Source organism: Rutilus rutilus, assembly GCF_951802725.1.
Source record: "Rutilus rutilus genome assembly, chromosome: 21".
Classification (NCBI taxonomy): domain Eukaryota; kingdom Metazoa; phylum Chordata; class Actinopteri; order Cypriniformes; family Leuciscidae; genus Rutilus; species Rutilus rutilus.
The window spans coordinates 24,749,720-24,775,471 of record NC_140226.1 but is presented as its reverse complement, the minus strand read 5'-3'; the positions used below and the strand labels follow the sequence as shown (position 1 = coordinate 24,775,471).

General features: G+C 37.0%; 1 protein-coding gene across 3 annotated transcripts in view; it reads right to left on the bottom strand.

Moving 5' to 3' along the window:
* The window catches only part of insyn2ab (inhibitory synaptic factor 2Ab), a 50,294-nt gene that overhangs the window by 4,503 nt on the left and 20,039 nt on the right, over positions 1-25,752 (bottom strand). For all 3 annotated transcript variants that reach the window (XR_014625793.1, XM_084394327.1, XM_084394328.1), the window contains one exon: positions 15,725-15,796. Coding sequence is in view for 2 of the 3 variants with exons in the window: in XM_084394327.1 (XP_084250453.1) it covers positions 15,725-15,796 (72 nt within the window). In the remaining variant the exon portion in view is untranslated. The remainder of the gene's footprint in view (positions 1-15,724; positions 15,797-25,752) is intronic.

Below are 25,752 nucleotides of genomic sequence, written 5' to 3'. Positions count from 1 at the left end.
CATTTACAGAACATTCATAAATGATTAGAAAGTGATATACTAACATTTTATGTATGTTTTGTAAATTCCGTTACAAGTCATTTACTAATGATTAGTAAATGATTAATTAATTATTTACGAAACATGACTATGCGTTAATAAATGATTAATAAGTGATATATTAATTATTGTATGTATGGTTTGTAGATTCAGTTAGAAGTCATTTACAATTAATTAGTAAATGATTAACTAATCATATACAAAACATGAAAATGCATTTCATAAATGTTTAATAAATAATGTATTTTTTGTATGTATGTATGTAGCAATTAGAGGGTGCAGAAAGTGTCGTAAATGCCTTGAATACATGTACAGATCATTTGTAACATATTTACGAGTGATGAATAGTTTACACTTTAGATTAGGGGATGCAGAAAGTGTTGTAAATGATTTATAACACTTTCTGCATCCCCTAATCTAAAGTGTAAACTATTCATCACTTGTAAATGTGTTACATATACATTCGTAGATACGATTAGTTGATCTTATGCCTTTTTGATTATTGAAGTGGTAATCTACAAATGAAGTGTAAGACATTTACAAGTGATGAATAGTTTACACTTTAGATTAGGGGATGCAGAAAGGATTGTAAATGATTTATTCATGCGTTTACACATATAACAGGTGTTGAACACTGTAGTGTAGTGTAGTGTAATGTAGTGTAGTGTGTACTGCAGTGTAAGTGCTGACTGGTGAGGGTATAGACAGCTGTATTCTGTAGTGTGTGTAGTGTGTACTGCAGTGTAAGTGCTGACTGGTGAGGGTATAGACAGCTGTATTCTGTAGTGTGTGTAGTGTGTACTGCAGTGTAAGTGCTGACTGGTGAGGGTATAGACAGCTGTCTTCTGTAGTGTGTAGTGTGTACTGCAGTGTAAGTGCTGACTGGTGAGGGTATAGACAGCTGCATTCTGTAGTGTAATGTAGTGTAGTGTGTACTACAGTGCTGACTGGTGAGGGTATAGACAGCTGTATTCTGTAGTGTGTGTAGTGTGTAGTGTGTACTGCAGTGTAAGTGCTGACTGGTGAGGGTATAGACAGCTGTCTTCTGTAGTGTGTAGTGTGTACTGCAGTGTAAGTGCTGACTGGTGAGGGTATAGACAGCTGTCTTCTGTAGTGTGTAGTGTGTACTGCAGTGTAAGTGCTGACTGGTGAGGGTATAGACAGCTGCATTCTGTAGTGTAATGTAGTGTAGTGTGTACTACAGTGCTGACTGGTGAGGGTATAGACAGCTGTATTCTGTAGTGTGTGTAGTGTGTAGTGTGTACTGCAGTGTAAGTGCTGACTGGTGAGGGTATAGACAGCTGTCTTCTGTAGTGTGTAGTGTGTACTGCAGTGTAAGTGCTGACTGGTGAGGGTATAGACAGCTGTATTCTGTAGTGTGTGTAGTGTGTAGTGTGTACTGCAGTGTAAGTGCTGACTGGTGAGGGTATAGACAGCTGTCTTCTGTAGTGTGTAGTGTGTACTGCAGTGTAAGTGCTGACTGGTGAGGGTATAGACAGCTGTATTCTGTAGTGTGTAGTGTAGTGTGTACTACAGTGCTGACTGGTGAGGGTATAGACAGCTGTCTTCTGTAGTGTGTAGTGTAGTGTAGTGTGTACTACAGTGCTAACTGGTGAGGGTATAGACAGCTGTCTTCTCTGAAACACATGGAGTCTTTAACCACTGTGCTCTGATGTGAGCAAAACATACAAAAAAAAAATAACATCATTTATTAAACATTTATGAAACGCATAGTCATGATTTGAAGATGATTAGTTAATCATTAACTAATCAATTGTAAATGACTTGTAACGGAATTTACAAAACATACATAAAATGTTAGTATATCACTTGCTAATCATTTATGAATGTTTTGTAAATGATTAGTTCATCATTAACCAACCACTTATAAATGACTTACAACTGAACATAATTATAAAGTGTTACCGAGTTTTGCTACTCTTTTACCTTCATAATGTCTTAAGGTTGTCATGTATTCTAAGAAATTATCTTTTGTTTTATGTTGACCCAGATAGGGTTTTGCAACAACAAATGCTGATTATCAGTTCAATTCATACTCGATACTCATTCAAAGCAAACAGGATTTTGTAATAAGATACAGTTGACCAAAATGAAAATCTTACTATAGAAAAAAATTATGATACTCTATATTATATTATATTATATTATATTATATTATATTATATTATATTATATTATATTATATTATATTATATTATATTATCACGTCTGTATTCTGTTTCTACAAATTAAATAATAATAATATTAATACTGTGCATAATTTTATCAAAAAGCAATTTACACATTTTAATAGATGTTTTGACTAAAATTTTAATTTGAAGTCTTTTAAAGGAATAATTCGCCCAAAAAATCTTGTCATTCCAAACCTTTATGGTGAGTAATAATAGTTGAATGTTCATCAAAAAGAGCAGCAATTTATGAACTTTAATATATACTAAATATATACTATAAATCTTTTTTTTTTTTTTACGGAATAGTTCAGCCAAAAATATGATGAATGTCATTCTAAACCTTTTTGGTGAAATGTTTTGGAAAAGAGTAGATTGAACATTCTGAAAAATATCTCCTTATATTCCCTGTTATATGGGTTTGGAACAACATGAGGTTGAGTAAACAAATGTTAATTTTTGTGTGAACAATCCTTTTGGCTTCCAGTAAATTCACAGGAATTTAATTTGAAATAGATTTTTAATAAACCGTTGGGATTATTGAATAGGCGGATGTTAAAATAACTCCCAGTTGTTAACATCAAATATAAGTGACCCTGGTTCTTGCTCAATTATTTGCTTCACTGCTTCTCGGTAATGCAGAGACATATACACACACAAACATACAGTCAAACTCAGGGGGCAGTAAACATGGAGCTAAATATTTAATCACAGTAACACTGATGTTATCCTTTATATAGGTATACAAACATTTAGTTGTGCGCTTGAGTCAATGACAGGGTACAAACGTCAGATGCCAGAAATATTACCACAGGGCCATTTTTTTAATAAAGTTCAATCTTGGACACAACAATGTCAAATAATGTTCCAGTACGAGTCAAGATCACAATTGATTTTAGGAGGAGTCCTAAAGGTTTTTATCCGAGTGAGCGGAGGCTGGTGCGAGAGATCAGTTGGATCATTTCTGAGGGTTTTACAGAAGCTATAGTGGATTATTCTCAAGCTTTGTCTGTAATTTTTGCTTGAGTGGCTCCGTTGTCCTTCCCTGGTGTGCACATTGCCGGGTCTCTCTGCCACTTCTTATTCAAACTATACTGCTATACCCTCCTGTGTCCATGTCTGAATTCATGTGGTGCTGCGTGGACAGGTCAGGGCAAGGTTGTGCTGAAGGACAGGCCCGTCATGTGACTAATGGCCACATTGTACTTGCAGCCTTGTAAAGGCAGCCGCAGAGTGAACTTATCCAGTCCACTATGCCAGCAATAGGCATCACAATCAGCACTTCCTCACTGGCCGCTCTCCCAGCTCAGGGCAGGAAATGAGATTTTTGGCAATCAGACAATCAGACTTCCTCTTGTCTTCTGTTTCCTCTCCTCTGTTTGGTAGTGAAGAACTGATCTGCTCATTAGTGCTGAGTGGAGCACGCAGTGTTCAGCACCAGTGAGCACCGGCATCCAACTGCAAAAATCTTCACTCTCTGGGTCAATCCTACTATACGGTATGATTATTTTTTATCATATTTATAGAGGTCCAAATGTTCTTTAAAATAAAGAAAGTAAAATAACTAATAATAATACAAAAGGTATGTCAAATTCGGACATTATTGTACTTTTTTATTCAGACTTTTCACTTTAAAAGTCTCCAAATCTTTTAAAAATATTATGAATAAAAAAATAAAAAAAATCATTTTCACTAGTCGTCCCAGACATATGGCTGTATAGCTTAATATTTTCGAATTATTAAACAAGTTTTTTTTTTATGTAGTAGAAGGAAATCCAAGGCACTCTTCTTTAGAAATGTATAAAAACCCTTTATTTGACTGGCTATTTCAAGTTTTTTTTTATAACACTTATCAAGTAGGTGAGCATAAATATAACTCCCAAAAACTTGAAGTTCATTAGGAAATCTCTGATCAATATTTCAAACAAAACATTTCACTAAGGAAATAGAAAAAAATCTTTTTTTTTAAATACTTTATACTGCTTAAGCCACCCAATATTTGAAGGCCCCCTTCTATGTAGAATATAATATTTCCAGTATTTCTGCTGTAATTATGGCTTTTTTGTTAACAGAAACTGGAAGAATTGATATTAAATTAACCAGAATTAATTTTGTGATTCCATAAACATCCTACGACCCCCTGAGAAGTTTTCTGAGGCACCCTAGTGAGCCCCTTTATTGATTTTCTTTTTCGTAAATTCCTTTTAACTGGCATGTGTCACGTGTGGTGATGCCATCCAAAACGAGAACGCAGGAATTTAGTCCAATAAAGCTTTAATCCACAAAATAGAGTTACACAGAAGAATCTCACAAGAACACAAAACCTTAGCACATTAAATACTGACAATCACCAACAAAGAACTGAACAAAAGAGGGAGTACTTACACAGAAGTGACAAGTAAAACTAATGATCGACAGCTGAACTTCATAAGTAACCAAGGAGACAAACTAGGAAACAATCAAGGCTAAACTGGACTGAAGCACAAGAAACAAACACGTTTAGACAACTAAATAAAACATAATCCTGACAACATGAATCTCCAAGAAGTGACATCATCATGTTGGGACAGCAGCACAAACATTAGTAAGTATTAGCTTGAATTCTGTGATGTTTTCTGTATTTTTTTTTTAAACATTCCATCCTGTTTGATTAAAATACATAAATCAATTTGATTTGTTAAAAATGTCAAAAGATGATTAAAATTAACTTATTAAAAGGTCCCTATTATGCTTTTTTCTAATATTACCTTTCATGTAGTGTGTAAAGCTGTTTGTGAATGTAAAATGTCTGCAAAATTTTAACGATCAAAGTGCACAACAAATAAAGTTATGGTCTACTAAAAGAACAAATCGATTCTGAACTGCCAAAACGAGTCGTCTGCAAATCCAGTCTCTTCAGTTACACATCTACGTAGATTTTTAAACAATTTGCATAATGCAAGCCTATGGTCAACCCTGGTCATCGTCTACTTTGACCTTTAACACCCAAACACTTTAGTTGGTTTGTATTGTTGACATAACGAGAAGACGCTACGAAAGCAAATTTTCTTTGTATACACTTCCAAAAGATGAGGATGTGAAGAGATTTTAGAAATTAATTTTTTCAATGTTACCACAGCAGTATTACTCCAAACTTTTGTTGTGTTCCCATCATTTTACTGGTCCAGGTTGACCTATTCTTCCAATGTTTTGGTAAATTGATACCATTGTTACTGAATAAATTTAGATTATGCTAATGGGAGTTTAGTTTCGAACACAATCTCTAAGCGGTAGACCAATCACAACGGACTGGGCCATCCGACCAATCAGAGCGGAGTAGGCTCGTGGAATGGAAGAGTTTATAGAGACCAATCTTCGTCCAAACCGTTTCAGACACTTTGAGAAATCAGGTGATGTGCAATGTGTTTTTTGACCTTGGATGCACGTGAATCCCAAAAAAATTTACAATAGCCAGTTCGATAATAAAATGCAATTGTCACTCCTGCTGATAACAAACTTTGTGTGAACGCAGTAATATTTATCACTCTAAAACAGCCATATTCTGCTGCTGTGTGAATGTGGCCATTGTGATTAGCTGCATTTCTCTGAGCTGCCAGGGTGTTAGGCTGAGAAATAGAGAGAAAGAACGGGGACACTTTCCTACATTTTGAGAAATCATCTAGAGCCTGTGCAAAGCACAAGATTTACCCAGTTTATTCCTGGTTCATAAATACTTAATGGAAACCGACTCGCTGCTTATAATGAGAACTATTGCAGCCTTTGAAAGTGAGAGGAGGAAATCTGTATCACACCATCTCAATAATTGATGCACGAAAGACACTTACAGTAATCCGCCTGGAAATAAACAAAGAAATATAAAATACCACGTACAGATCCAAATGGAATAAACTGCAACTGAATTTGGCACCATTAATAGGCCTTCTTCATAAGCTCATAAAGGTATTGCCAAACGTCAGTAGAAACCAACTGGGCCTCCGTGCGATGTGACACAAAATAAATGAAGTTGGAAGGGAAAAGGTGCTAAATGTGTACTGTATGAATACCATAGGGAGTTATCTTGGACACCGTGCAGAAAAACTGGCGGTTGCCACTATTTCAAAACTCTAATGGTTGTTTTTTTTTCCTACTTCTGATGAATGAGTCATGCCTGTCTCCTGTCAGCGCACCCCGAGGACAGAGGCTGCGGCAGGACGACCACAGGTCGGGCTGTTCATTCTGTCGTTATCTGTCTCCCAGTATGTGTCCAACTACAGAGACATCGCAGCAAAATCACACCATGCTGGCTTCACTACTCTGACATATGAGAATGTACAAATATACAAAAGTGCATGTACACAGGTGCAGACTTTTGAGGCACATGTGCATGCTGATACCATTTTGTCTTTACATACACAGAAGTTTGCAGAAGCGTCCGCTGTTGCATTGCCATATATTTTGCAGCTATATATATTTTAAATCCTTTATTTATCTCCACAGAACTCGATTGTTTGTTAATTGTTTGTCTTCAGCAGAGGAGAGAAAGCCATTCAGGTTTAGAATGACATCAGGGAGAATAAATGATGATAGAATGTTTCCTGTGATATTTCTATTAATGTTTTATCAGTGACACCATTAACATACAGTACAGTGCAAGGCCTCATCCTGCAGGCTTGCTTTTTTTAACCAATTTGTGCACATGCTTTAGAGAGCATATTCAGGGAGTCATGTGGTTCAGTGAAGAAATAAGTCCCTGGATTATAAAGCCGATGCTGTTTTTGCCATATGTTCTGGTGCATTGGGCTTTTGATAAGAATCTTTGTAGCCGTGTTCTTTGAGATATGAGCGCCAAACAAAAGCACTTCGAATTTGAGCTTAGTTGAGCTGATGCAAACGCAGAATGAGAATCGAGCATCAAGACACAAGTAAAGTGCACTAAAGGTTCAGTTACAACAAAAAATACCCACAGTTTATGATGCTATTCAACTCACTACACATAGCAAAAAGTCAGGGTCATTCTTTTAAATTTGCTTAATGGCAGTGCTGACCGGTAATACAGTATATTGCTAGTCTTCGATGTTTTTTTTTTTCTAGAATATCTTTTTAATCTGCTATGTGCATCCTTATTTAAAATTTTCTTAACAAGGTTGTGTGGTTTGGCCTTTTGTAAGTCCATATTAGCTGAAATGTGCTTAACTGTTCATGAATATTTTATTGTTCTTGTCAATAAAATTAGCAGTGTATAAATTCAAAGATTAAGGCCAGTTAAATAGTGCACTGAAAATTCATTTAATTAATTATTTTTAAAGTAAAAATGTATATATACTATATTTTTTACACTTTAATTGTTACTAGTGCAAAATGCCCGTGCAAAATCAGTTTTTGTGTGTGTTTTTAGTAATTGTTGGTTTGGTGCCCGTGAAAGAGACTGTGAACGCATTGAATAGGATGTGTTTAGTTGGTGAATAGCATAGGCTACTATTACACAGTAGCGATAACGTTAAGCGCACCAGAATGAAATATAATATTCAGAAGTAAACAGCATAGCTGACTTACAGATTCAGTTAACATCCACAAATGAATAAGCGCGTCAATTCAGGGAGCAGTGCAAAGTGCCCGTGCAAAATCAGTTTTTTGTGTGTGTTTTTAGTAATTGTTGGTTTGCTGTATTTGAGTGCTCATTGTTACAATTACACAGCAAAAGTTCAGTGACATTTTTATTTGTGCATGGAAGAAAGAAAATACTGATACTGACATAATGACATACAATAAATGTGGAAATTTGAACTACACGATTCAGGGAGCAGCTACACAGTGAACTCTGAGAAAACGCTACTTAAGCTCCGCTGCTTTCTTTTTTTTTTTTGCTTTTCTGGTCCTGGGCTGTGCTCACTCAGTGTGCAGTGTGAGAGGGGGAGTGGCCAGCGGCTAGAGTGGCAAAAGCCAGTGTGTGCTTCTTTTATCTATATATATTTACCGATATTTTTTGCATTTCTAATCCAAACAATGTCAAACTTGGCACTGCACTTACTCATGCCCGTAGCGAGACACCTGTCAAGTTTGAAATCCATCGGGCTAACGGTTCGAGAGATATGAGCAAACAGTTTGTGAATAGGTTACTACAAATGATGGCCGTGAATAAAAACGTGAATAAAATAAAATATTCAGAAGTAAACAGTGTAGCTTATCAGAATGTTTATTTTTAAACCACAACCTTCTTGGGCTTCTTTGACCGATACAACCCATAATGTCAGAATGTTTATTTTTAAACCACAACCTTATAAAAATGATATATTTAACGATATCTTTTGCATTTCTCATCCAAACAACGTCAAACTTGGCACTGCACTTACTCGTGCCCATAGCAAGCCACCTGTCGAGTTTGAAATCCATCGGACTAACGGTTCGAGAGATATGCGAATAACACACACACACACAGACAGACGGACAGACAGACAGACAGACGTTTCTGTAATTTATAGATAGATATGTCACATTTATGTCTTGTTTATGTCATAGTTTCTTTACCATAGTTTTCCTGTCACTGTTTTACCTGATTTCTAGTTTGTAGGTTGTTTCCATGGTTTCTGATTTGTTACACACCTGTTCCATGTTTCATTATTTATCAGTAGTGTATTTAAGCCCTCTGTTTTCTTTGTTCTGTTTTCTGTGGTAATGTTATATGTTGCTGTGTAGTTCTGGAGATGTTCATTAAAGTTTCTTAGTATTTTTCTTCATAGAATAGAATAGAATATAATATGTCACACTGTTCTGATATAGAACTCCAAGACACCTGATTAGCTTTCATCAATGCAAAGGCTTGGAGAAGAAATACACATAAAATAGTTTGGGTTAAGTGAAGGATGTGTCATTGTTTAATGACTAAAACAACAATGTGGCACAGTATGATGCAGCCAGCTAGTTGGTTGTTTGCTGGGAGCATGCTGCTCTCTTACAGTGCTTTCTCTGTTGCTTTGTGAAAGTTGTGATGGAGGAACAGTGTGAGCTGTCTTGCATCATGCTGGCATCCATTTTCTTGTGGAGTACACTGAATGAGCAATGAACTTTGACCCTGTAGGCCGCCTTCTCTTGTCCAGAAGGATTTGTGAGCAGTTGGATAGTGTACAGGAATGTCAAAGTACAATATATTAGTACGAAATGTATACTAAAATAAGAAAGCAATGTAATGATATTGATAATGATGCATGCCAGTTGTTTAAATGTCTTTATTTTACATTTGATTAAATCTTAGAACTAATCTTAAAACTACATCCAATTTCTGATTGTTTACTTGAATACTGCTGTTGCATGCCTGAAAAAAGTACAGATACCATAATACAATTTTACTCCAATAAAATCATTTTCAATTTTACTTGAGTAAAAGTACAAACAAACTTAATTTGTAATGTACTTAAGTATTCTAATTAAAAATTACTGATTGATGAATGTTTATTTATTTTGACATTTTATATAGGGCCTACTCCATCCTACTGCTCAAAATGTTTACTTTATTACTAAAACTTGTCATAAACTGATAACAATTACTGATAATTCAAGTGTGCAAACAAGTAAAAAATAAAATAAACCATATAAAATGAGACAAATATGTGGAAAAATATAAACAGACATAATTTAAAACAGACGTCTCATATTTGGGAAAATGCGTTAAAATTGAAGGAGAACAACAGCAAACATACTAGTTTTATATCATTTTTAAACATTAATTTGCGTTATTTTAACATTATTTTAACCTACCCCGTTCAGATGGTAATACAACATTTTGTTTGCATTCAAGCATTACATACAGTGGGCTTAAACAGCTCGCCCTTTTACAGCAGATTTTGTTCACAAATAACTGACAGTCATGACGTAAATATTCGTACAAAATACAAGTACAAAGTACAAATTCGGCATTTGTAACTTTTTGCGTCATCAGTCGCACACACTAGAGCTCCGAGGATCTCTCATTCTTGGATCATTTTGATTCAGACTTGTGAGTTCAGTGAATTGTTGACTCAAGAACAGATGCAATCGGATCGGCCCAATCCACGAAAGAATCCTTTAGTGCGATTTGCGAACCGATTTATCAGGTTTACTGAAAAGAATGAGCAAGTTCATGAATCAGACTCCGCTATTGCGTCTCAGAGCAGGTGACGATTTCTTCAGTTTAAAATAATGAGAAAAGACTAAATGTAGTGGAGTAAAAAGTATTATATTATGCTTTCGAATGAAGTAAAGAGAATTTTTTTCCGAAATAAAAATACTGCAATAAAGTAGTCTACAGATACTTGAAAAATTAACTTGTACTAAAATAATTTGTTGCTGTCCACCACTTGAAATACTTGAAAGCTGCATGCCATTATTTTAATTTAATGTGTATTAAAATATTACTATTAAATGTAATAATTACAGTAAGTAGGGCCTATTAAATAAATATGTTATATATTAACTTTTGCTGTGGAATCGTAATTGACACAAAGACTTTCAATTTGAACGTTTTTTCAAGTGTGTGTGTGTGTATTTTTTACACACACACTTGAAATTTCACTGGGATAGACCAATTTCGAGCCTACGTCACGGCGTTAGCTGGTGGCAAAACAATACAAACCAGGACATATTCGGCTACATAATAAGGAGCTTAAATTATTATTATTGTTATTAAATGTCATCTTGTTGTGTTGTTGGGTGCAAGAATCGACGGAGTACAGGCTCCAATTTGAAATTTTATCGCCTAATGTTTTCTAAATGATTGTGATTATTTGTGAATCATCTATGATTTTACACATTGTTTTGATTGAAGAACCTGGTAAGAAAGGGTAATCAAATACATAGTTAAAAAATGAATATGCTGTATCTGGAATTTTTATGTCTAGAAAATATTCACATCGTTAAAATTGCCCCGTAATGTCACTCTTTACATTGTCGTCTTCTGTCTGTCCTCGGCGCTGGCTAGGCAGAACTGCGGATCGTAGGCTACCACACGAGTCTTGTACGTGATCATTTATTACAGTTATAGGCATCTAAAGATTTATATGCCCTCAGTTTCTCTTTACGCTCAGTTCCTCTATCAGGTAGGTGTAGAAGTCAGGCCACTCAACCGGAGGAAGCGCTAACGTTAATCCTGTCAGATCGTCCATTCATTGACTGAGCGTGTACAGGTCAGCCAATCTGGGATGTCCGTTAAAATTAACTTTTGCAAATAACAATCACAGTCCTGGACAGTGAGTGACCTTGCACATTAAGATAAAATTGGATTTTCTCCAGTCATTGTTAAAAAACAAGCTAACAAAACTTGCAAACTAACGTTAGTGAAGCGGCCAGAGGGATCGTTCTGCCACCACCTAAGCTCCGCCCACAAAAAAACGTCACCATGTTTACCAACTGAAAAGGGGTCTATAGGTATCGGATACTTAAAGTGGTTCATAACAACCCTATAGTGTAGAATGAAGAGCTCTGTCTGACCACACACACACACACTCAAAGACAGGGTCTGATTCACTGATTCACTCAACAAAGGCGGGGACCACCTTTCCCCTCTTCACCACCTCATCACTTTGGTAACTATGACAACCACATCATACTCACCAATACATGTCTCTCTCTCTCTCTCTCTCTCTGTCTCTCTCTCTCTCTCTCTGCTCAGTATTCCTCTCATACTAATGTCACAGTGTGTCCTCTTCTGTTAGAACCTTCCAATGGGGAGGTTATAGGGGATATCTGGAAAAGGCATTGAACTGCAATTTCAACCCACTATGTTGCTCATCCAAACTCACTGCCCTTTCCACTGTGAACTGTTTCTACCGGAGAACCGCAACCAATTATAGCTTTTGCGAATCAGATCTTTCAATTTCATGGTTTGCTTAACAAACAGAAGCACCCCTGAGCAGAACGGATGAATATTCACGATAAACATACAAACAATCAAATAAACAGTCCTTTAATACAGATGTTAACAATATTATCATATCTTACTGGTGCAAAATCACAAATTTGGATTGACACTAAGGGCCCTATTTAAACGATCTAAGCGCATGGTCTAAAGCGCACGGCGCAAGTGCACTTAGGGCGTGTCCGAATCCACTTTTGCTAGTTTAACGACAGGAAAAATGGTCGGCACGCATGGTCGTCGCTATTCTCTTAATGAGTAATGGGTGTGTTTTGGGTGTAACATGAAATAAACCATCCAGAGTCTCATCTCCCATTCCCATTAAAAGCCAGTAGTGCTCGCGCCATTGCGGATTGCTATTTACATGACGGAATTTGCAAGTGGAAAGACTGAGGGCCCTATCCAAAACACACCCATTGCTCATTAAGAGAATAATGAGAACCCTTTTAGACCATGTGCCGCGAGCGCAGACTATTTTTCCCGTCGTTAAACTAGCAAAAGTGGATTCGGACATGCCCTAAGTGCACTTGCGCTGCACTCGCCGTGCGCTTAGATCGTTAAAATAGGGCCCTGAACGCATCTCCAGAGAGCAAACGGATGTGCTCATGCGCAAGGTCAAGCAGACCATCTACAGGACAAGCCCGATTCCACCATATCTTTATGTACACAATATTCATCTTTTACATTGCAATCCTTTTATTTTTAATAATTGGCTAGTTTGTGTGCTGCTCCCCTGTGTGTGTAATAAGATGAGTGTGCGCACGTTGTGGACCCGCCTATAGGCGCAAATTACTAACATGCTCTTTAAATTACAAAAAAAATATTGCACCATTGACTTTAGACCAGGTTTTTGTCGGTCAATGGCGCAGTCTATTTCAGTTGCCTCAAAATAGCAATGCGCCAACAATGTGGCCGAACACACCTCGTTTTCAGACCAGCATGGGCGCACAAATAGGCGCAAATGCATTTTCTATTTAAACAACGTGGCGCAGAACGTGAAAATGAAAGCTGCGTCGGGCTGAAACTAGCAAACTTCCGTTGCGCTTGGCGCTGCATTGCACCGGGTGTATGATAGGATGTCAAAAAACAGCATTTAAAGATTTCCATTGTTGATTTTAAATTATTTAAATTACTTTAATTTAATTTAAATTGAACAATTACACCTAAATAAACTGCCAATTACTGTGTGTGCATGAGAGTGTGCACTCTTTGGTGAATGTTTTTTAGCTTTTCGCTATTGTAGCGTAACTCCAGCCCTCTGGGCTAGTGTTCAAAAAAGAGCTGACATGCTGATACATTATATGCATATCTGTGTGTATTTGACTTCCCTCACTGTGTAAACTGAATTGCATATTTCTGATTTCTTTTCTGACCCAGGTAATGAATTCCAGGTCGTCTGGTTTGCGGTGAAGTGCTGCATTTGTCTGATGATAGATGGCATGCTTTTATGTACATGTCACTGCATTTGATTTCAATGTGTAAATGAATTAATACAAAAATGCTTTAGAGGCAAAAAGTTTTTGTTGCTTCCATGTGCCAACATATTGCTGCAAAACAAACATTAATGAATACATAGCCGTGTGTGTGTGTGTGTGTGTGTGTGTGTGTCTGTGTGTGTCTGTGTGTGTGCGCTTGCATGCGTGCGTGCATGCATGTGTGTGTGTGTGTAATTTAGGTTTGCGGCATCCTGGATTTCAAAGACATACTAGTTTGAAAGACACGAGTGTGAGTAATTTTTTTTTTACAAAATGTTATAATGTTCTCATAGGACTTTATTTCGATAGATGTGCCCCATTCAAGACTTTCAAGACTGCATCCGTCTACTGCTAATTATTAGGTAACAGTTTTGCATATTAAAATAATTTCCAATGTTCCGCCATTAAACATGAGGAATTGTTTTGAAACTTACGATGTTAAAAAATGGCAACCAGTGAAATTCAGCCATACATTTTTGAGCCAGAATCTGATGCCAAATCAGAAGACAATACATAAGGAATTAAAATGTATATTTCTTCTTTATGTATTTGTGAGGTAGTATTGTATTTTATGACCTTATATTAGTTTTGAAAAAAAGATGTTTATTTTGTTTCATCGTTTAAACATTTGCCAACTGTGAAACATTTAAGTGTATTACATATGCTTTATTGGTCTTGGTTGTGGCAAGTAAAGTTTAAGTAGGCTACTTGGAGTTACCAAAGTTAGAGTAATTACCATTGTTTGCTGCACTGTTGTTCTTATTCACTGTTCATCATTTTCAGTAAAGTAAATGTAAAGTGACTTTTCAGTGAAGTGAGTACATATCAAACGAATTATATCAGACAAAGCAATAGTGACCCATGGTAAAAACATTGTTACTCACACTCGTGTTGCGACATTGCTGTCGGATTCAAGAGTCTCCCTGAACAGTCTTGTTTAAAAAAAGAAAAAAAGAAAAAAGAATCCGCAGTAAAATGAAGCGAACACAAAATGTGTCTTTCTGATGCGATCTGGAACTTCGTTAAAAATAAAATTCAGCCACGCTTTCTTAATTTTAGGATCACAAGGAAGGAATGCGAAGACTGTTTTTCCACAACTTGCCACTGAAAAACGTCTTGTAATCCTCAGAAGCATCTTTTGTTGCTGGAGTAATGCTGTGTTTGCATCTCTCGTTTTTATTACTACATGACAAACGCAGATCGGTGGACAGGGCTAGAGAGGCAATGATGTAGAAGTAAGCGTTGATCTTCTGCAGAGGCGGTATTGCATCGCACTATGATTTCATACTGAGACTAAATCTGAAACAAGTCATTTTAACAGCTTTATTTCAATAAAAGCTGTATTTGGACTAACAAAAAAGCTTTGAGGTCTGAAACATTTTGGATTTTTTTTTTTTTTTTACAGTACAATGACATCTTTATAAGCCAAAACATCAAGGAAAATTTTATTTCTCAATTCATGACCCCTTTAAATCATCCAACCCATATGTGTTCATGTTTGTGTGTAGCAAGAGAGAGAAAGAAAATGTGGAATGACGAAACGTGCTATTTGTATAGAAAATGAGAGCACTTAAGATGCTTTTAAAGTGCTTCATTTAAAGATTATTGCTTTTATAACAAGATAATTAACAGCAAACCCATTAATTTAGGAGGAATGGCTGTTTCTGAGAATCATAGAATTATATTAGCTATACCAAACTTGCATTCCTGTATAACAAACAAACTTAAAAAAAAAAAAAAAAAAAGTTAATCTACGAGTGGATTTTTCAATTGGTCTGGTAAAAATGAATAAAGTCTATATGCTGCATGCATCAAAGGAACTCACTCAGTCATGATATTTTTCATTTTACCCTTGAAAATTGTCATTGGTAGAAGAGCTCAGGCTAACAGCATGGATTTTATACTCTTCAGTTCTTCAAAGCTCTACTGCAACAGAGACAAATTTGATAATATGATTGGACACTGCAGCTGTACTTGTACAAATGTTTGTTTGGGATATCTGCACCTTCGTATGTAAATTAATCTTTGAATCAAGGATTCAGTTGCCTCTCTGTGTGAGTATTATGCATGGAGCATTAAAATGTGCAAAAAAAAAAAAAAAAGTGTAAAAATTTGGGCCAAGCTCAAAGATTCAGATATAGTATCAGATTGAGACTCACCTGTAGATGATGCAGGCACTGTTACGACACGTGTCACAGTTGGATGTGTCCTGCCCAGTTCGATATGACAGTCTGTGGAAAAACAGTGTGTGATAAATGTACTGTAGCATAAAGAAAAAATACAATTCTTAACTTAAAGGGATAGTTCACAAAAAATGAAAATTATGTCATCAATTAATCACCCTCATGTCATTCCAAACCTGTATGACTTTTTGTGGAACACTAAAAAAGACATTTTGAAGAATGTTGAAGTCCAAACGACATTGGGCCCCATTGAATTTCACTGTATGGACAAACAAAAAAGTAATTCATTCAGGTTTAAAACAGAATGAGGGTGAGTAAATTATGACAGAATTTTCATTTTTGGTTGAACTATCCACTATTTTTTGGGTGAACTATTTTATCTTTTATTTACAAGGAAGCATTCAATTAATCACAAGTGAGGGTAAAAACAATCCTGAAAAAAAGATCATGGTTTCCATAAAATATTAACCAGCACAACAGTTTTCAACATTGATTATAATAAGAAATGCATAAAGCATCAAATCAGCATATCATAATGATTTCTGAAGGATCATATGACACTGAAGAATGGAAAATGTCTGCTGAAAATTCAGCTTTGCACCACAGAAATAATTTTACAATTTAAAATAAATTAAAATAAAACAGTACTGTATTTTTAATTAATTAAATGCAGCTATGGTGATTTAATTGTGTCAAGATTTATTGATTAATGAAACCGCACGTCTAAATTAATTCAATAAAATGTTTTGATTCACAGCCCCAAATTGTTCTTGTGCGTTGATGTATTTTATTAAAGCAGGGCTTTCTTGCAGATTATTGCTTTATTCCACCCAGTGCCCAAGATTTCTATAGATTATTTCATGATGGAAGACACCGGGATTGAATTCCCTGTATCTATCCGCAGTTTACTCATGGCCCTTGGGCTTCAGCAGCATTAATGTATGTACAAGGGGATGATGGATCATGCACTAGCCTGGCATACTTGAAGTGGTTTTGATATATTATTTGTGTGCTGATGTGACACTGTGACACATGCCTCGCATTTCTACGAAGACAATAACGGGGCTGTACCCAGCAGCCATGCAGTTATGCATTTTCATTAAAGCTTAATGAAAGCCTAATTGGATCACTTTATCCCTCTGAGCGCTCAAGTGTCAGGATGGTCATTGATATTCTGCATTCAGTTCGATCTGATGACGCTGAGGAGTTCACAGAGACAGTAGTTACACACATTATGTCCAATCGTAGAAGATCAATATTTGCTGCAGCCATGCAGCAGGAATGAACAATACCTGAACTGGGCTTTTACTTTATTTGCTTATAGACTAAAGTGATATTTTTAAACATAATGATATTTTTACCATATAGGCTCAGAATCAGGGCACCATGATGTCATGGTAGGATAGAGCAGTACTTAACTGGAAGAAAATCAATATGGTCAAAATGTTCTGGAATAAATGGGAGTGAGATGAGATTGAAACCTTCATTGCGGTAGATGCACTGGAGAAGAATTATCCTAAAGGTCAGGGAGGGCAAGGAATTATTGGTGGTTGATGTGACCCATATGTGATGAGGTCTGTTGGAGCTGTGTCCAGGTTGGTGTGTGTTTAGGAATGTACATAAAATGCTGTCATCATTTACTCACACCCTCTGTGGGACACAAAAGACGAGATTTTGTAAATTGTCTCAGTATTTATTTTTTTCCATGAAAGTTAATGAGGTCCAATGTAGGCGTGAACCATATCATCTAAGATAATCTCGTAATTGTTGTTTTAACCCTGTGCAAGCAGATATTATCGAGTATGTCACTCACTGTGCAAAAACCAAACAAACCTGAAAGTGCACACTTTCATTGTGAGCAATACACGGCGATGTTTCAGTACAGAATGAATTTGCATGAACATTATTCATTTAACTATTTATAAAGACAGTCACTTGCTTTGTTTCTGAATCAGCCATTTTGAACGCATTGTTTTAATAAATGATTCAGTGACTCATTAAGACATTTAAGAGAGATTTACATTTACTGGCATACTGGTGGTTTTAGCTTTATATTTAAAAATATGTTTAATATATTCAAAATTTTATTTTTAAAACACTTTTTGTCTTTTTATTCTAATCGTATTTATTGATTAAATATAATACTTTGCCATAAAAGAGTCCTACATGTAATAAGGTTAGACAAACAAATGCCCCTGGAAATCAGTTTATATCAAATATCACCCCTTAATGGAAAAGTTGATTTCTGTCACTGTAACCGCTGAAAAGATTCAGAAGAATACTGTCTATGACAGGCCTAAACCAGGCAAAGTACAAGCACAAAAACATACTCAGCAAAATATAGTCTAATTATTGTTAATGACTAAATCTAATTTGTATTAATATTGTACACCCCTAGTCCAGTGTTGTTTTGGACCCCACTGACTTACACTGCATGTGCATTCTTTAAAATATCTTAATTTCTGTTAAACAAAAAGCCAAAAAGGTTTGTAACAACATGAGGGTGATTTAAATGATGACCAAATATATATTTTTGTGTAAACTTCCTTAAAGCTAATATGGACATCCAAGATGGTCTACAAGCTTACACCAACTAATAACCAGTTTAGATCAACTAGAAACCAGCTACGATGTTACAAAACACACCTATGGATTTTCCAGCAGGGAATAATTTCGAGTTTCAAGGTCACTGGACAAATTCTATGGTCCTTTTCTATTTTGTGAGCGGATACATTTATATTATGTATAAACAGTATCTTATATTTCAGTTCTTTTGAAATAAATATTGATCAGACAGTGTGTGCATGTCACTGAATCACACAAGTGCTGTGTGTTCCCTGCGAGCTGGCTCTCAGTTATTGCAGACATCAGCTCTGTTGAAAGACGCGCTCTGCCCTCTCTCGCTGGAGGTGTGCCCTGAGTCTGCAGGGAGGTGAACACTGCTACGCTTCTGGAATAATCTGTGAAAAACTGACACTGGCAGAGGAAGCACGTCTCACATTACACATTGTGTAATAGCGTTCTAATGTTTCTTTCTAACGTGAATTCACAATGGCTCGGCATGTTGTTGAAATTCAGTGAATGCTATTAGGACATACCAGTGTTAGCACACGCTAATGAAAGTAATATTTGACAATATCAGTAGCAGCAGCATCTGATGATACTCATACCATCAAGTCCCTTGACTTCAGACACAAATATGTGCTGGAAGTTGGCCATGGATAATTCATCTGTTGATTATCAAAGATAGAATACACAAGAAGAACCAGATTTTTATGTTATCTAAATTAAATGTAACTTGTGCGTGCCTAGGATTGGGAACCAGGAACCGGTTGATGTTTGATTCCCAGTATAATGGCAATCAACTGCCAATGTAGACGGAAAACCACACTAAAATATTCAGACAGCTTCCTGCAATAGTTACGTAACTGCGCTGCATCACTGATACAGAAACTTTAGTGCAAAACACACAGCTTGATAGTCTGATTCCTGAAAGAATGACTCTTATGAGCCTGTTCATTTTTAGTGAATCAAAAATATAGGGTGCAACCAGTATAGTGTGTTTACAGAACAAATCACTCTTGTGAGTTGTTGTTTGTTTTTTGTGAATCATAAACATACAGTGCAACCAGTGTAGTCTAACTGATGATTCTTATGAGCCAGTTTTTTAATAAATAAAAACATTGAGCCCCAACCAGTGTAGTCAATTTACACTGCAGAGTTTCCTCTCTAGGGATTGCCACCTTGTCATAAGGGGCTTTTGCACTGGATAGTTCTAGGAACTAACCACCAGGATGGTTCCCCGAGAACTAATGGTTCCCCTAGGAACGTTTTCTGGTTGCATTCGCATCGCCAGTAGGAACTCTGAAGTGACGTAAGCCATGCTCGTTGTTGTGACTTTTATTTTGACGGCGCAGCAGACCTTTATATGGTGCAGAGAACGCCAGCCAGAGCCTGAGCAAACAGTGCTCGCATTCTCCATGTTCATTAGTTTACGATCTGTTTAACAGTCCTGTCTAATATGTTATTAGATAGAACTATTATAAGTAGAAAGTAGTATTAAACTTTAAGTATACGCTAAAGTTAGTAGCGTATGCCGTGTGGTTGATGTCCAGTGGTGCTAGCAGAGCAGAAATACATAATCATGTTTCGCCAGGTCCCCTCAAAGTTGCGTTGGATTTTCACCTCAGCGTAAAGGTTAAGAGGCCCATCTATTACTGGTTTCCATGCTCGTAGAGTTACTTTGTGGAGTAAATATATACTGTAGGCTATAATCTGTGTGTTTACATACACAGCCTTTTTTAAAAAGTGGCAGGTTCTGGTGTTTCGCGTGCATAACGTGTTCGGCCAATCAGCGTACACTAACGTCACGGATAGTTCTTATAGTGCTGGTTTAGACCCTACTCTGAAGTAGGAGCTAAATTAGTTCCTCCAAAAGGGTTCCTAGTTCCTGAGGTGCGAACACGCCAAAATCCGGGAACTTCAGCCAATGGAAGCCCCTATAGTGGAGAGGCTTGTGTGGTCCTGTGATACCGAGAGCAATGCCGCCTGGAGCTATGCTCCTTGTAGGGCCATCCATGACAGTAAGGTTGAGGGAGAGATCCCTGACAAAGACCAATCCAACTAAGACCTCAACGGTGGAACAGGCGGAGGATGATGGCTGGCCTTAGGGGAGCATCACCCAGACTGGGAAGGCGGACAAATGCTGCAGCAGAAAAGGGCCTCCTGTCTTCTTGGACCCCATGCCACTGGATTCTGACCCAGATCTGTCAAAGACTGTGTGGTGGCTGTCAGTGCACCAGTGACCACAAGCTAAACAAAATCACGTACAGGTTCGTGGTCTACAGATGGACCGGCCATGTCATCCGCATGTCCAGTACCGCACGTCTCCACAAACAGATTCTGTAGAAGAGAATTTCAGATTTCAAGAGGAATGTTACAACGACAATATCAAGGCCATTCTGAAGAAATTCCACATCACATCTAGCAACTGGGAACACATTGCACTGGACTCGAGCTCCTGGAAGAAATCCATGCAGGAAAGTGCTGCACGCCATGAAATAGAACTCTGCCGTGCAGCAGAGACAAAGCGACAGCTTCGTAAGAAGAAAGACAAAAAGGCTCAACCACCACCAACAATCACCACTCTCCTCTTCCCACACTGCACCAAAGAATGCGGATCGTGGATCGCCCTTTACAGCCATCTGAAGACCCACAAGTAGACGACCCAATGGAGAGGACAGTCATACTCGCCTTGAGTAACCGCTGATGAGTCCGTTTACATAACCAATGAATCTCATTATCTAGTTCATTTTAGTGAATCAAAAGATTATATACAAGCAGTGTAGTCCACTTCCCAAACAAGTTACTCTGAGTTTGTTCCTTTCAGTGAATCAAACAAAAAGTAAGCTTACATCTAGCTAAGAGGACAGATAAGTGCTTACTGACTGGTTGTTCAAGTAACAAAATATAGTTAGTGTTAAGTTAGTCTCAGCCTCAGACAAAAGCTGTCGTGATGACAAACCCCCTCATGGAAGAAGAAAGCTGTTGTGTTTACAACTGTGACAATGAACGCTTGACAGGATAAACTAAACATTGGATTGCTAAGGTGTTCAGAGAGCTATTTAGTGTGCCTTAGCAGCACTAATAAGCATCATTGACTATTTCTTGTTTTGCATTGTCATGTATCGTGAATACTTGGAAATGCACTAGAAGTGTAAAGGAATCCAAATGCCCTCAAACCACAGCAGAGCATGCTTTGCGAAATCCCATTGTCATCCAGACACTGACAATCTGTTGCCGTCTGGATAGGCTGCGGAAGTCATTGACACACTAATGAGCCAGTCGTGATAATGATTAAAAAGCAGTTCAGGCGGCTGGATCTCCATTTGGATACATCACCCAGTGACTGTCCTTGGAAAGTACTGCATTAAAAAAGCTGCAATTATCTAATATAATGAAATGAGCCTCAGTGAGCAGAAAAAATAAATGTGTCAAAGTACTTGTGAAGAAAATGTTGTATTGTTGCTCATTTGAGGGATCAGTAAAGTTAGCAAAGCAACACAAAATCTTCATTTATTCCTCCTCGACAATTATCTTGCAATTGCCTCCCTAAAAAACAAGAAACTCATGCCATATTTGAAAAATGTTCATTGTGTTTAGTATCTATACTTGTTGTGCATATAGGAGTGTATCGCAGAAGGAATAAAAAAAACGTTCAAAAGCTTGAGTGGAAAGTTGTCTTCCTTGTAACTGTTGATCAATTTAATGCATCCTTTCAAAGTTTAAAAGATTACAGTGTAGTATAATATATATTTACAACAGTGCATTCTGGTTCTCGACTCTGATTGAGCCATTTTCCAGCCATGCGACATTCTACCAGTATCACCACGGGAACCATTTCACCGCTTGTCTCACTTTGCTTGCAGCATTTTTCGCAGCATCATGGCGGCGAGCAAACCACAATAATTTTACCAATTTTACTGTTGTTGTTTTTGGTGAGAATGTAGTAATTTAGACATCAAATTTGCGACTGTTAGATAAACTTTGTGTAGACGTTTTCAGAGATGTGAGCTTCAGGCTGTCAGCGGACATTCAGCGCTCATGTTAACTGCCTCTTGAGCCGTTAATCTCGACCAATCTTTCGGGAATTTGCTGCTGGCTCTCATGTAGATAGTGTTTAAACATGAGGTATCATTCATTTTGGGTATATCAAATGGGCAATCTTGGGTCTTATTAATCTATTACTTTACAAACTGATTTGGCTAAAGTTTCATAACTTTATATATTTTTTTATTTAAGGCGAGACACTACAGGTGAATAGGGTAACATTTTTAACTAGCAGATATCACCATGAAACTTTCCCAGTTGATTACCTACATTAAGATGAGAAAAAAAAGTATTACAAGTTTTCTGTAATTTAATGTTTAAATATGCAAATCAGGCAATATCTAATCAAATATGCACTAATTTGCATATATTTTAAAAAACGATATCTGAGTATTGGATAAAGCCAGGTTAAAATTTATTTTTTCATTGTGTTCACATATTAGATGGGAAAAAAATTACAGAGGGATTTATGGATATCTACTTTTGTTATCCTGTAAATCAGAAAATACTGTCAATAGCCTTAAAAAAATGATTTTCGCCATGTTTTTTGGAATAAAATGTTATATAAATCAGGCTAGGAATAATATATTTACAAATCCCTCTGTAAATGTCTTCATAATATAACTAGGTACAAGTCTGGAAAGTTTGGTGTATATAGGTGCTACTGAAGTGGAGATTTCGTCCTTGGAGTATGAGAGAAAAGTCATTTTGAGAAAACGGGCTTTAAAGATTTTTCATCAGCCAATGAGATTGCGCATTCAGCCCTTTTACTTTCACGATTGGTTGCTGATAAAAAGGAAATGACCATATTTGGATCCGACAGGATTGTACACAAGAGAGAGAGCTTCCTAACGGTGCTTCTGATGACAGGCTGACGGCAGAGATCGCGGAGCAGCACGTTGATTAAGAACGCAAACTTTTGTTGAATTTATGAGAAATCTACAGACGCAAACAGACAAAGTGTAATAAAATAAAGACCTAAATGTTTATTTCGGACTTTTTTTCAACACAAGTCTGAAAGAAGACATGTTGTTGAAGACAAATATGCCCAAATCTCAAAACTGACCAGTAAAAAAAACACGATGTTTTTGCCTGCCGTGTCTCGCCTTAACTGAAATCCTGTACTATAACTAGAGCCGCTTTTGAACTTTTGACTGAACTCTGTTTGCTTGTGTTTATTTCCTGTACAAACTTCTTATAATTTTATAATGGCTAAACAAAGCCTTTTAAGATGCAACTTACAAATGCATTGACTAGCGCTGTCATGGGTAATCCCCTTAACTGTTAAAAGGACAAAGACAAAGATATTGCTTTCCTCATCGGACATTTAAACTGATTTTATGATTATAGATATAAGATTGACCTAAATAATATCAGCTCGATGCAGGTAATGCACTCGCTTATTCAGTATCTCTCTCATAATACTCTACTCTACATTATATTAAGATTCAATGAAGCAACTCAGCATTCCTTCATTGCTAGTTCTAAAGTGGCATTTTATAATTAGTAACGGAGGCTCGACAGTTAAACTGTCAACTTGAGATTTGAATCTGTGACGGAAGGAAGTAGTTTAGCACAATTTTTTTTTTAAAGACACTATGTTGTCATTTATTTAAACACTGCCGTTGAACTTTTGTATAAATGCAATATCAAAGAATATCGCACTCGTAGCTGTGCGATATGGCTCTATATCAGCACAGCTGTGACTGCCTATGGCACGTGGCAATCGAGCAATATCACATGGCTACTTGTGTGATGTTGCTTATTTATTTCCAGTAATATTTCACTGTTTGATATGTCGTGAATTCTTACCTACTCTGATCAGTATGTAAAAAAATGGCCTAAATCCCGTTAGACTGATGAATCAGTACACAATATTGTGAAGTACTGTAGTATTTTTCTATTGCCAGCTAAAGCTAACAAACTGGAAAAATGTCCAGGTACAGCACGTCTCTATCAGCACTAAAAGCTGGATTAACACCTGAAGGCTCTACACCGGTGTTCCAGAGACATCCATGCCAGGGCTCCCAAGTGCTTGGCATTTTAGGCTCTTCCCACCCTGGCTGTCAGCAGCATGCAGACGCTTTGTTTGCACTAAAAGCTTTGCTCTCAGACAGAGAGGAACATCAGACTCTTGGCTCGGGCTGGTTTAACCCAGGGAGACTGGCTGGGCTTTCATGTGCCCACACTGAGCCACTCATCGGTTCTGAGCTCAGCTGCTCTGATGACACCTAGCATGTGGGAGAGCAGGCGCAGAGGTCCTGCCTCTAATAATAGTCCCCACACTCATTGTGGAAGATGGAAGCTACACATACACGCAAAAAACAGACACAATTTGTCCTTTGGAAGATGAAAGGGCTGCCTGATGAGGCACTGCTAATTGAGGCTGTTTGAGTAGTGGTTTTGTGCTCTAAAAAATACGCCTTGCTTCCCTCCCTGGCTTAGGAACAGAAAGAAGTCCAGCGCTACTTAGACAGTGAGTTAGGCTTGAGGGCCATTAACTGCCCAAAGCAATGCCTGAAGGACCTTAAGTGCTGAGACTAGAAGTTTTAGACCAGCTCTGAGTGGCAAATTTGGCTCATTTCAAGGAATAGTTAAGGTGAGATATACACAAATACAACCATTTGCTGCTGACGAGACGTCTACCATACTAAATGGGTAATGGTATGGCTGGTCGACATACAGTAAAGTGCTACCGTTTAGAACTGGACCATAATTGACCTCTCACTGAGGCCCAGCCTAAAAATGTTACGGACCGATCCTACCTTAGCAGCTGTTGGATTATCAAGTAATTTTGGTTTCTCGCATGTCATTCTACAGAGGATCTCTGTGTTTGGATGGAGAAAGAGTAATTTCAGAGAAATTATCCAGAACTGTGGTCAAATGTTGATGCCGGGTCACTCTTAATAGGCACAAGGTATCCAGAGAGGATTTTGTTATCAGTTCTAATTGCTTTTGAGGATTCAGATGCATTTGACTGTGAGAAGCCTTGGTTTAGATTTTCAGTTTTTAAATCACATTGCTGCTTAATTTAACAATAAAAAAGAAAAGCATCAGATAATTTTATCACAATTTATTCCAACCAATGTAAAAAAAAAATATATATATATATATATATATATATATATATATATATATATCCAATCAAATTCATACCACAGTAGACATTATTATACTTTTTTTTTTTATTTATAATAATAAAAAAATATTGCAGAAATCTCTAGTTTATTCCTGGGATGTTCTGTAAAGCTTGTCTGAATAAGCAACTGTAACCATGTGTCATAAATAGATCAGAAGATGAGAAGGTAGCGCAGATCTAAATGCAGCAAACTGCTTTAATAAACAATATCAAAATAATGAAACACATAAAGTAAACACACAGAATACATGTAACA